This window comes from Astyanax mexicanus, chromosome 18 (genome assembly GCF_023375975.1).
Source record: "Astyanax mexicanus isolate ESR-SI-001 chromosome 18, AstMex3_surface, whole genome shotgun sequence".
In the NCBI taxonomy this organism is placed as follows: domain Eukaryota; kingdom Metazoa; phylum Chordata; class Actinopteri; order Characiformes; family Acestrorhamphidae; genus Astyanax; species Astyanax mexicanus.
This window is the reverse complement of record NC_064425.1, coordinates 16954133-16967031: the sequence shown is the minus strand read 5'-3', so window position 1 is coordinate 16967031 and position 12899 is coordinate 16954133. Positions and strand designations below refer to the sequence as shown.

The 12899-nt window shown below is 39.5% G+C and overlaps 1 protein-coding gene across 1 annotated transcript; it reads right to left on the bottom strand.

Annotated features, from left to right (window-relative positions):
* Nucleotides 1-244: 244 nt before the first annotated feature.
* On the bottom strand, nt 245-4149 carry ckmb (creatine kinase, muscle b). The gene is made up of 7 exons (XM_007245961.4): nt 4031-4149; nt 2554-2763; nt 1860-2014; nt 1624-1756; nt 1207-1502; nt 878-1067; nt 245-759 (listed from the first exon to the last, which is right to left on the bottom strand). The coding sequence occupies exons 2-7, from the start codon at nt 2741-2743 to the stop codon at nt 581-583; spliced, it is 1143 nt and encodes a 380-aa protein (XP_007246023.1). The 5' UTR covers nt 2744-2763; nt 4031-4149; the 3' UTR covers nt 245-580.
* Nucleotides 4150-12899: the final 8750 nt, after the last annotated feature.

Here is a 12899-nt window from a genome sequence, read left to right as displayed (position 1 = left end):
GTTAGAATATATATATATATATATATATATATATATATATATATATATATATATATATATATATATATATATATATATATATATATATATATACTGCATCTTAACCAGTTATCAGTGTCTTTAGACTTACACCATTTACCAAAAATGGAACCAAAGTACCAATGAACCAATGACATATAAGATATATAAGGTATTTTGTAAAATGTTTAACTTGGGTTAAAATTATCAACCATAACACACAGGATTGATTGATTGTTACATGGGGCTTTTTATTTACTCAATTTGTACAACCAAAAAAAGAGTTTAGGTGAAGACAGCATAGTCAGTTTCCCCAGCTATGCGGCGATTTGATCCCAGGATGTTACAGAAAGAACGGGAAAAGAAAGTGACAGTAAAAAGGAGGGAAGAAGGAAAACGTTGTAGGCAACAGGAAAGAGAGAAAGGATAAAAAGGAAGAAGGATGGGGAGCAGGGAGGAGAGTCTCTTGGAAAAGTCGTGCGAGAGCATTTCTCCTGCTTGATGGCGGGGTTTCTCATAAGTACAGATACAAAAAATATGTAAAAGAAACACTACTTCCACTTTACTTCTGGGCAGGGATCATGTTGTCGATGGACTCTCCCTTCTCCAGCTTCTTCTCCATCTCAACCATGAGCTTCACACCGTCAACCACAAGCTGCACCTGCTGCACTTCAGAGGAACCCAGACGGTCAGCGTTGGAGATGTCGAACACACCACCGACGGAGGCAGTGTCCACACCACCTGGACATTACAAGCAAAGAAAGCAAACGGTGAAGCAGACAAACCAAAGATTGCAATGAAACATTAATTTGATTGATTTTTAGCCTTAAAACCGTGCTTGGTTTTTGTTTAAGTGTACCTGTGCCACGCTTCTGCAGACGCAGTCTGGTCAGGATCTCCTCGAACTTGGCGTGTGTGCTGAGCTTGGGCAGCTTGACGTGTACACCACCACGTAGGCCAGTTCCCAGGTTAGATGGGCAGGTCAGGATGAAGCCAAGATGCTCGTTCCACATGAATCCGTGGTTGTGCTTCTTGAAGGTCTCCTCAATCTGTGTGCAGAGTGAGCATAAAACATCACATCATGTATTTCCAGATTAATGGTGCAGCACCACTGATACTGCCAAACCCAAAATCAGATCCAGGCTTGTCCTGCAGAAGCTCTACAGTTGTGTGAAACTAAAGTATTACCTTCTGCAGGCCAGTGCAGAACCTCTTGAAGACTTCCTTCATGTTGCCACCCAGCTGCATGGAGATGACACGCAGATGGTCCTCCTCGTTCACCCAGACCAGGAAGGTCTTGTTGTCGTTGTGCCAGATTCCTCTTGCGTCAGGCCAGTCGCGGGCCATGCCAGCGGCCAGCAGCAGAGGAGAGACGGGCTTGTCAAACAGGAAGTGGTCAGCGATCAGCTGCTCCTGCTCCTTGTCGGTCATGTCCTTCAGGGGGTAGTACTTGCCCTTGAACTCACCGTCCAGGACGCTCAGAGCTGGTGGGCAAAACAGCACAGCCCGGTTGTATAATCTGCTTTTACTACTTTTTAACTCATTTGGACAAATGAAATGTAGGGCCTAAATATGAGCCCTTGGAGTTCAATGACCAAGACTCACCCTCGATGGACAGCTTCTCCACAGCTCTGCGCTCGCCACGGCTGTTGTGGGGGGGCAGGGTGAATCCCTTGAGGCTGCGGCCAGTACGCACACGGCTGCTGAGAACGTAGTTGGGGTCAAGATCATCACCACCCTGCAAAAAAAGGAAGGAGAACATTTGCAGACTGTTAATTACAAAAAAGACCAACCTGGCCTTTGACTTCTGATCCAAAGACATCATGTTTTTTTTTTAATACCTTCAGGTTCTCCCAGTTCAGATCAGTATGATGCTTGTCAGTGGGCTTGTAGCCACCATGACGGTCGGAGATGACTGGGTCAAGGAGATCCTTGAAGACCTCGTAGGACTCCTCATCACCGGCAACGCAGCCGACAGTCATGATGAAGGGGTGGCCTAAAGACAGGGATTGGAGAATGTGGTCATAAAACACAATTCTAATGAAAAATTAAGTATTGCACATTTTGTTCTGGAACTGGTCTGATCAGATCTGATCAAGATACTAAGTATTTTTACTGGCATAAATTATGAATGTAGATGGCCATATTTATATATATTTGCATATTTGGCAATTTTCCTAGGCAGCTGCCCGTTTTAAGTATTCTGGGGATTTAGAGGCCTCTCTGGCTAAAATGGGTAATTACACAGAGCATGTGGAAGAGTACTTTAAAACTTACTGTGTTTGGGTATTTCATTTTCATTTTTAGTTTATTGTGTTCATTTATGAAATACAGTGAAAATGTAGATCCAACAGACCGTTTTATAATTAATATATTAGATGTTGCAGGGGTGTTTATGCAAGGCCACTAATAGCATTAATAAGAATGTTTAGTCCCCTCCCAACGCAGAAACACTACTGCTTTCTAATAATAATAATGATTATTATTATAACAATAATAAAAACAATCTTAGGTACTGAGTGCAGGCATTCTTACCAGGGTTGTCCACACCGGTCTGGATAACGTCATCCACAGTGAAGCCACTTGGAGTAGACTTGCCCCTCAGCTTGTTGTAGATGTCCTTGGTCAGTACCTTGGCCATGTGGTTGTTGTGCAGGGACAGGTCTGGGAACTCCTCTTCAAGAGAGAACTTCATTTTGTAGTCGTTGTGGCAATTCTTAGTCATGATTGCACCTTTTAGATGATCTGTTGAGGAACATACAGTCAGGAGAGAGTGTAGCTGTTATGGTTTGTTTCTCAGCAACACAGGCAACAAATGAATGAAGTACTACTCTGTATGTACTGTTTTTGTTCACATGGCTTAAGCATAGTCATACACTATATATTTTTTCCTATAGAAAACCCCCATTTACAAATGTTGTGTAGTCGAATACAAAGTCTAATTCCTGTCTGGGAAACGGCCCCTTTGAGTAATTCTGGATACTAAGCTAGTTTTCTGACTTTAGCTAAATGCTAACAGTAGCTCAGGGCTATTACTAGCACAAATCACAAGTGAACAGCCTAAGTCTTGTAGTTGTCCTGTACTGACTTATCTTGCTAACTGTAACCAGCACTTCATATTCCCACATACAGTGGTGGGGGCATAACCTGCATGCTCAAATGTATCAGACTTCAGCAGATATTTTTAGCATGCCTGCTTTTAGCATACCCTCACTCCAGATAGCAAATGCAGCTCTCTTGTTTCCAATGGGGTGGTGTGTGTGTGTGTGTGTGTGCATGTCCACACCAAAGTTAGAACTGCATATCAAAGTTCATGTGAGCAAGATATTATTTTAATGTAAGCCTTTTTTGTTTTAATATATTGTTTAGTATAATTGCATAGAATACGTTTAAGGGAAATCACAAATCTATGCAACATTATCTATGAGACATTAGTCTGCACACACTTTGCTCGATGCTGCTACATGTATTAGGTTTCGAAAAGGGATCCAATCCTTGAGACACTTTTAAACCAAACCCTAAATCAGTCTTGCCAGTTTGCCCTTTTGCCACAACAGCTGACCTTGCACAACAGGTGTGGCATGCACAGCTAATTTCAGCCTCCAACAGAAAGATCACTATGTGCAGTTCTCAGATTTTTGTATTGAATTAAATGATTTTGTCTAAATTAGTACAATTATGTGCACTTAAAGTTTTGAATCCTCGCAACATTTTGCCTATTTTCCATTTTTGTGTAAGACAAATAGTCTAGCACCAGCTTTAGCAGTACACAACTGGACATTTTTATAAATTCCATGAGTGAGAAAAATCAAGAAGGCTTTACAAAATGGCATCGAGTCCATATTAATGATATATGAGCCATTTTTGTTTTTTAAAACAACTCTAGCATTACAAATATGAAAAAATAACCCCTTCTTAACGGTTTCATTTCTGTCTTTGCAAAAAAAGTTTGATGTCCCCTGTTTTTCATTTTCCCACCCATTTTGATCTGCAGAGGCACCATTGTGATTACCTGTATGAGAGAAAGAGGTAACAGTCCTTGGGATCAGATCCTGTTCACCAAAGCCAATGTAGGGGTTGCCCAGCTTTGCAAGATGTCAGACCATGGTTTATATACTCAGATGCCTAATGCCCATTGGCTGCTCTTTCCCTGCATGCTCTCAGCCTATTGGAGAATAGTGCTCCCTGATAGCAGGTTTAGGTTCTAAAAGGAAAGAACCTGCATCACAACACCCGAGACGGGGTGACAGCTGTCCCCACCCCTTTACAGTGGCCTGTTCCTTTCTGCTCAGTGGTTATAAGAAACAGAGAGAAGCTTTTAAGAGAATCAGTCAAAGCACAAAACTCACTTCCTGTCTGAAAAGGTTCTGAAGTGTTTTGGGTTGTTAATAGTTTGTGGCTTTCATTAATTTTCTACATACTTTTAGTTTAGTTATATTGCACCAATGACTATAAAGTCCTTCAGGTCTAGTGAAGGATTTGCATGTTATGATTTGCCAGGCCTTGAGTGAGTTTACTGTAGTAAAAGTCTAGTTTTAGTTCAAAATTATGACATACAAGAGACCACTTAAAATGATGTTTCTTTGATTTTACCAAATTAAAAACCTCTGAATGTAATCAAAAGGAAGAGGGATGACCACAAGTTGAACTGCTTGAATTTTTGCAGCAGAAGTGGCAAAAATAAAGTTATCCAAAAGCAGTATGTAAGACTGGTGGAGGAGAACATGCCAAGATGCAAAAACCGTGGTTAAAAACCAGGGTTACTCCACCAAATATTGATTTCTGAACTCTAACTTTATGAATATGAACTTGTTTTCTTTGCATTATTTAAGGTCTGCATTTATTTTGTTATTTCAGCCATTTCTCATTTTCTGCAAATAAATGCAAAAAAATTACAATATTGTTATTTGGAATTTGAAAGAAATGCTGTCCTTAGTTCATAGAATAAAAAACAATGTTCATTTTGCTCAAACATATACCTATAAATAGCAAAATCGGAGAAACTGATTCAGAAACTGAAGTGGTCTCTTCATTTTTTCCAAAGCTGAATTTTAGCTTTTGATGAAATACATTTATTGACAAAAAATGCACACTTTGGGTGACTCTAGTCTGGATGCAAGATAAAACTTGGTTGGTCATGGAGAAATACATATGTCCCATATTTCTTTCCCCCTAGATGTTGTAGCTGGGCCTGTAGGTCCTAAACAGTCAGGTTTCCAAAGCTGATATCCCAGTCGCTCCCTTAAATGTTCATTGAATTAAACCCTTGGTCTCTGTTGGAATTGTCCTGCTGAAAAATGCCAGTTGTAAACCCTACCATGAAAGGCAACACATGACTGTAGGATGTTCTGCACATATCACAAAGCTTTAATGTCACTCATAATACTAGATCCCCAGATCATCACACCAGCAGTTGGGGCAGCAGTGTGTTGCGCCACAATAGGGTTCCGGTCCATGGCAGGCCTTTTTTCTTTTTTTTTTTTTTTTTTATGGCACCACTGCAAATGATGGTAATGGTGACTGGCTTACAGACATCCAGTTCATTAAAACAGCCATCCTTCTTCTCACTCTCTAAGTCTGTCAAAACAATAGAACCAGGTCCTTGAATGTTGTTCTAGCTGCTACAGAGAGCCAGGTGGATGAAATTTGGAAAATTATTTACCACAGAGTAGGCCCAGCAACGTAGCAGCTGCATTTTTTAAAGTCCTGCAGAAGAGAAATGAGATATAAAGAAGGGCCTGCACAAAAGGATGGGGTTTTAATGGTCAAGTCTGGATCTCACTAATGCTTGAGCAAGAATTTTATTTTTTTAAGATCTGGTGATAGATGCTACGAGATTCTGATTTAATCATGTTTTGTTTTGATAGGGACATGGAAAGATTGTAATTAACATAGAAGTTGTTGGAGAAAGCAACAACCAGTGATTTAATGAACAGTTCAAACAAACCTAGACCAAGGACAGATCCCTAAAGAACTCCAGTTGTGAGGTTGTAGTGAGTGACATTTTTTTTAGAATGCGTAACTTGTTGCTTTAGTAATGTGCAGCTTGACACTTAGAGAATTTGTACTTACATGCTACATGTTATACGTCAAGAACTAGTATTGTGTCCCATGACTTTTGTCATGTCCCATGGAAACTACAAAATGGGATACTGTGGGATATGCATGAGAGGCCTCCTGCACTCCTGAATGTGGATGTGATTTGTCTCAGAGACAGTTATCTGTGCACAGACAATATGCTGCAGATCCCAATCATTACCACCCACTGTGCTGTCTAATGTGCATGGGAATGCCTGCAATGCCTATGTCATATTCCAGGAATGGCACTGAATTTTTTTGCACTGATAAAATGATAATATAATAGTAAAAGTTATGTGCACAAAATATCCGCAAGAGTTCATGTTTATATATTGTACAATAAGTTGTTAACTTTAATTATTATAACATGCCTTGCATACCCTGTGTATAGTAAAGAGAAATGTCAGGGGTCATATGTTGCTATTTTGAGAGTTGTTAGGAGGAATCTGAGCTTGTGAACGTATCACTGTAGTTTATGCAATTATTAACAAAGTCAAAGTCACTTCATGTAACTTGGCCTCCTGTGATCAATTACGACAATCAAATATCACAAGTAGAATTATCACAGTGGAGCTGATTTTTCATTTTCACTGCATCGCCCAAACCACAGTAACTTGTTTATAGTTTGGATATAAAACAGTTTGAGGTGTTGGCTGTTGCTCTCATGTTCAGTTTAGCCGGTGCCAGGGTCAAGCTAATGGTGACCTAATATCTGGTTTCATGGTTACATTAGGCACATCTAGCCCAGTATAAATTAGATCATTGCTTCCCAAATTTGCCTTATACGTGTTATTATAAGTATGCTCTTATGAGTGGGAGGCACAGGAAGTGTGGACTCGGATCCAAATATTGCAGTCAATTAACGTCAAATCCTAGATTACTGTTTATGTGGATTCTCACACCATTAGTCTCTCAGTAAGGTGTGAACACTTTAGGACTTCAGGCGAGGGGAGGGAGAGTAAAACGAAGCTAGAGTAGACGTCTAGGCCGGTGCCTGACTCCAAAATTAGTATCCAATCGGGTCCAGCTGCCTGGCTCTGAGAGAGGACAGTTACATAAGAACTGTTATGCTGAAGGTTGAGGGAGAGAGGGGTGCCTGATTGTGTGGGGGTCCCCATCACTGGAGAATCCCCCCTGCACCTCACAACTCTCAGAGTAAGCATCTTGAGAGGAAAAAGATGTGGAGGAGGGGATCTTCACTGCAACTTGGAAGAGCTCTGTTTATGTCAAAGTATCATGTCTCTCTGTAGGTTCGACTTGTAGCTGTTGTATTTAGATGCAGACTTGCATAAGTCAAAGCATGTGATTATCCATGTGATATATGCATTTGATAAAACTAAAATGTGAAACCTTTATTTCAGTGTCAGCAGCTCATTCAGGTCTTCAAATAACTCGTACTGTCCAAGGCTGTTCTACATTGGAATTCCACTCACACTGTATCATGTAATAGCTGTCATAACCTAAATAAATGCATTTCCTATTAGCACTTTTAATTAGCAGTTGAGTTAAATATGGTAATATTTAAATTAACATTGTGTTTGAAGCAGTGCAACCTTGATTAGTAATTTTCTATGGACTACCTTCTCTTAGGTATACTTGTATATGTTACGTAATTGATGACTGTCTGGCCTGTCTGTGTTGTAGGCTGTAGGAGCAAGTAAACCTTTTCTCTGCTGCTGAGAGTGGCTTAATGATGAATAATGGCCGTGGTCACAGCTTAGGTATTAATGTAGAATTATGCCATTAGAAAAGATAGCATCTGTTAATGTTTTAGTTATTAAAAGTCTTAACTGGCTGTAAAATCACAGTATAACGTAAAAGCAATCACTTCTAATGGTGAATTTTTTATTGGAGTCAGCTACATGAAATAATTGAGTTGTTTAAAGTAGTTGTTTTGAGAAGTTATGCTAAGTATATAAAGTAAATAATTAAGCACTCTATATGCGATGTTTTGATTAATTAAGTTTTATTAATTCAGGTTGCACTGCCTCAAACACAATGAACAATCTAAAGATCACTATATTTAACTAAAGCAGCTCAGTTGCTTAAACATAAACATATCTACAGCAAACAGGAAGTGCTAATAAGAAGTGCATTTATTTAAGTTATGACATCTATTGCATAATTAAATGTGAGTGAAATTCCAATGTAGTACACACTTGGACATCTTTAGATCCAATTGAAGAATTTAATGAAATAATTTAGTTGTTTGAAATAGTTGTTCTGGAAAGTTAGGCTAAGTAAATCTAAAGTAAATAATTAAGCACTCTATATAAGATGTTTTACTTAATTATACTCAAGTGTAAGTAAACTATATTAATAAGCATTGAGTAATACATCCAATATCTATTCCATATCATTGCTAATGTCAACTTAATATCTATTCCAGATCATTGGTAATGTGAACGATACAGAATGCATTGGATTCATCAAATGTTTTCCAAAGCAAAGAAAAAAGGTGTTGTGTCATGACAAGCTTTATTGTACCTCACTATGACTGTACCAAAGTGATAAAAATACATTTCTCAAAAAGAGGGATATCTAACATGTTGGTCCATAAATCCTTTGCATATTCGGCTTTCAGTGCTGAGATACTGAAAGCCTTCATACCGCTTCATTTTCATTCTTATCTTCACTTAGGTTTCTATGGAGTTGTCTATGAAGCGGGTCAATATCATTCTGAAAAGACCACTCCAGTCAGGGTAGTCAGAATAACATGGCGATGACTTGCAGTCATCCTTGCCTTCTAAGTGGAGCTAAAACATGACAGTAAAAAATAGTCTCTACCAGAGCCAAGTATTTGAGCCTGTACTGACTCACAGTATCAGTAATACTTGTGATCTGACTGTATAACTTCCAGTAGCCTTTTTTCCTCGTCTGGCCTGTTTACTGTTTACTTATTTTGTGACAAATGAAGGATATGACAGATGAAGGGTTTGAAGTTAATTGCAAGAATTAGAATTTTGTAGCTGGTAAAGGCAACATCAATATACGGGAAAAGGAAGCCCTCTTCCTTTAAAGTAATAGCAGAAACTTTAGAAATGACTTCTTTTTTTCACAGAATGAATGCAGTCCATAGAAGTACCACATAATACATTATGTCAAACATGCTGGAGGTGGTTACTACCAAAACAACCAAAACTCAAATCCTGCAGAAATGATAGAGCGTCCTTCGATCATTAGATCGCTTAGATCAGTTCTCTTTTCATCTTATTTCAAAATAAAAGTCACTTAAAGGCATGCTCAGCTTATTTTTTTTTCATGTAGCAGAGCATGGGTGCTGTTAATTGTTCATTTGAATCATGCAGTACACCTGTCTGGAAGGATCTTAACTCTTAATTGTGTTTCCTCGCTCATTTGTTCTGGTTTTGAATTCGACACCCATTTGTATGTTCACACTTTACAGGCAGCTGTTCCTGAAATGGGAATCCATCCATATCAAGTTACTGACTTTGCAACATTTGGAAAAAGGAAATTATGATCATTTGGCACACACTGACATTTGGTTTATATATTTTCCTGCTCTCACTGTCACTGAATTTGTTTCTTTTTCAAAAATTTCTTGAAAGCTCAGAAGACTAAACTGTGTGAGATATATTTAGCCTGTACCACATGATGCTGTGCTGCCATATGATACCTCTTGTAGGTTTGTGGATCATTTTGCGTGCTGTGTATACAGCAAGTGCACATGTAAGACATATAGATATGCACTGTGTCCCAGTCCTGTGCTTCGGTCTCAGGACATTGGCAGCAGGGTCTGCCAACCCCAGCCTCCAATATAGCATCTACTGACGAGCCCATCGCCCCTACAGCCGGAGTAACCAGATACATATGTTTCAACCTGCCTTCACCCGGTGGCCATCTTTATTTCACTTCATATTACATAAGAAGATGGAGGGACTTGCGTCACATGGTCACATGGTATAAAGCAGGGCTGAATGACTGGAGTCCTGGAGAGCTCATCGAACACACCAGTTCACCATTTAGACTGTTAGCAGAGGGTAGAATCTCTGCAGAGCTGGGCTCCCCCAGGACATGAATTTGACACCTCTGACAGTAACACTGGAGAATACAGGCCATACTGATGTTCGTCCGTTCTTTCGTCCACATTGTATGGGACTAACGTGCATATATTCATATAAATGCCGTTTGGATGGGAAACTCTTCCATTGAAACTGAAGCCTTTCCACCGCCTTCTGTTCCCGGTGCTATGTTTAGTCGCAAGGTTGTCAGTTTCCCTATGCCAGCTAGCCATATTAAATTGCATTGACTCAGCTCAGGGTCTGTCCACCCACCCACCATCCACTGGCCCTTCCACTGACCTCTGCCCCTGGAATTCAAAGGGAATAACTGCACTAAGTGTGGAGGCACGATAGTCACAGATAATGCATTGAGCAGAATTACTTTCCTTCTTGTAACATTTCTACAGGGTGCAACTTTAACCAACAGAGAGCAATGATTAAATAAGGAATACAGCAAATACTGTGGAGAATCCAACTATGCTTTTTTGGAGAACATTTTTAATAAGAAACTTTTACATCCCAAGAACATTTTTTTACAAAGATCTACACACTTGCATATTAGATCATTTCACTTCCTATGTTTTTATTTTTTGTGGTTCTACAAGTGGTTCTTTTTAGGCAGTGGACAATAAATAATCTAATCATGTGGCCTTTGACACTCGTCAAAATATGCAGTGTTAAAAAAAGAACCGAGCTGCATTCTACATTTTTATTACATTGAATGACATTTCTGTAAAGTGAACCTCTCTGCAGATGCAGTGAAAAATACATTAGTGGATGAAGCATAAATTTAGCATACATATTGAACTTCCAAAAACCTCAAATTTGTTTAAAGTTAAAGTTTGGATTTCCTGTGACAGATTGCATTGGGTAAAAAAGAATAGGACCATCCAGTTTGTTATCAGCAACAAGTCTAAAAGCCAGATCTTGAAGCAACATATGCTGCTTGCTATGTCATGGATGCATAAGAGTACCTTATGGGTAATATATTGACCTGCCTGCAGTCCTGAGCGGTCCCCAATAGAGAATCTGTGAACAATAAAGAAAATCTAACAATGACTGTCCTGTACTGTTGTACACCTTAAGCCATGTTTTCAAGAAGAATGGGATGAAATAACACCTGAAACAAACGCTTCATTGCTTAGTGTCTTTGGTGCCAAAATGTTTTTTAAGTGAGAAAGAACAGGAACACAAAGTGGTAAATGCTTTAATGTCCCAACTATTTTTAAAATGTGTTGAAGGCCTGAAATTCAGGAATGGATGCTTAATAATACATTAAATTAATTTGAGAAAACAAAACATGAAATATTTTGGGTTCAGACTGTCTGCAATTACAAAAAAGGCAAAGCAAATGTAAAAAACACTCCCTGGAATGCCCCCTGGGCAGGATGCCAGTCCGTCACATGGTGCTAAACTCTCATTCACTCACACCAAGTGGTCATTTTAGCATTACCAGTTTGCCTGCCACATGTGTTTTTGGAAGGTACACACTCACTCTGTTTTTTTCTCTCTCTCTTTCCCACTCTCTCACACACACACACACACACACACACACACACACACACACACACACACACACACACATACATACATACACACACTGCATCAACACCAGAACAAGCTCTACAGACCTGTGGGCTATACATTCAATCCATGCATTGTAAACACTTAACTGCTTCTGGTGAAGTTGGCCACCATATACACTAACAGCTGAGAGGTGGCAGTCACCTGGTGCTCACACAGACTTGACGCAGATGCATTGATTGCATTCCGCGCTCTTAACACCTCTTAGCTCCCCTCCTGCCCGCTCACACTCTATGGAAAATAATGGCTCTTCCCCCAGCTATTCTCTCCTCTCCTACTTGAAACGTAACACTGAAGACTGTGGAGGAGTAAACAAATCCTCTTTGATGACACCACCTAAACTGGAAAAGCTAGTGTGCTCCCAGTACCGAGCAGCTGAGGTTCCCAGAGCATACAGGTCTTTTTTTCATAGTAGTACATCGTATAGAGAAAAGTGTCAACAATAAATATGTAAATATCCAAAATATATACTCGGAACTGGTCACTTCTTGAGTGTGGTTACAATGGACTTTACAGAAAGGGAGGTGGTACTCATGCCTAAAACAATTAAACTAAATACTGATATTTATAGGCCTGTAACTGTTATTACATTATTTGGACATGACCACAACTGAAACAAATAAAAGTTGTTTGCTGGCCTTAATAATATCCATTATAATTATATCCATTATATTTTAACGAACAGCTTGTTAACGTGAAACCTCCTTTTACCCTGTTCTTCAATGGACCACCACAGAGTGTACATTATTTGGATGGTGGGTCATTCTAAGCATTGTAGTGCTGCTGGAGTTTCTAAAGACCTTAGTGTCAATGCTGAACCAAAAATAATCCACTAACCAGAAATATCCAGCATCCTGTGACCACTGATGAAGGACTAGATTAGAGGATGTCCAACTCAAACTGTGCAGCTACCAATTCAAAGCTTCTATCTCTGATTTCTAACTTCTGACATCTTCAGTCGACCAACAACATAGGAGTGTCTAATAGAGTGAACAACGAGTGTACACAGTGTTTAAAAACTCCAGCAGTTCTGCTGTAACTGATCCACTTGTACAAGTTGAACACACATTTTCAGTCAGTATCACCACCCAAATAATAGCTGCTCTGTGGTGGTCTTAAAGGGTCCTGACCCATTGAAGAACAGGGTGAAGAGAGGATAATAAAGTATGCAGAGAAACAGATACGTCCCTGTGTGCT

Bases quoted from the DNA above. Each gene is read 5' to 3' on its own strand.
- ckmb (XM_007245961.4), bottom strand. From the start codon at position 2,743: ATGACTAAGAATTGCCACAACGACTACAAAATGAAGTTCTCTCTTGAA. The intron at 2,015-2,553 runs GTAAGAATGCCT...CCCTGTCTTTAG, and splicing joins GACCGGTGTGGACAACCCTG to GCCACCCCTTCATCATGACT. The intron at 1,068-1,206 runs GTAATACTTTAG...CTCTGCACACAG, and splicing joins TCTGCACTGGCCTGCAGAAG to ATTGAGGAGACCTTCAAGAA.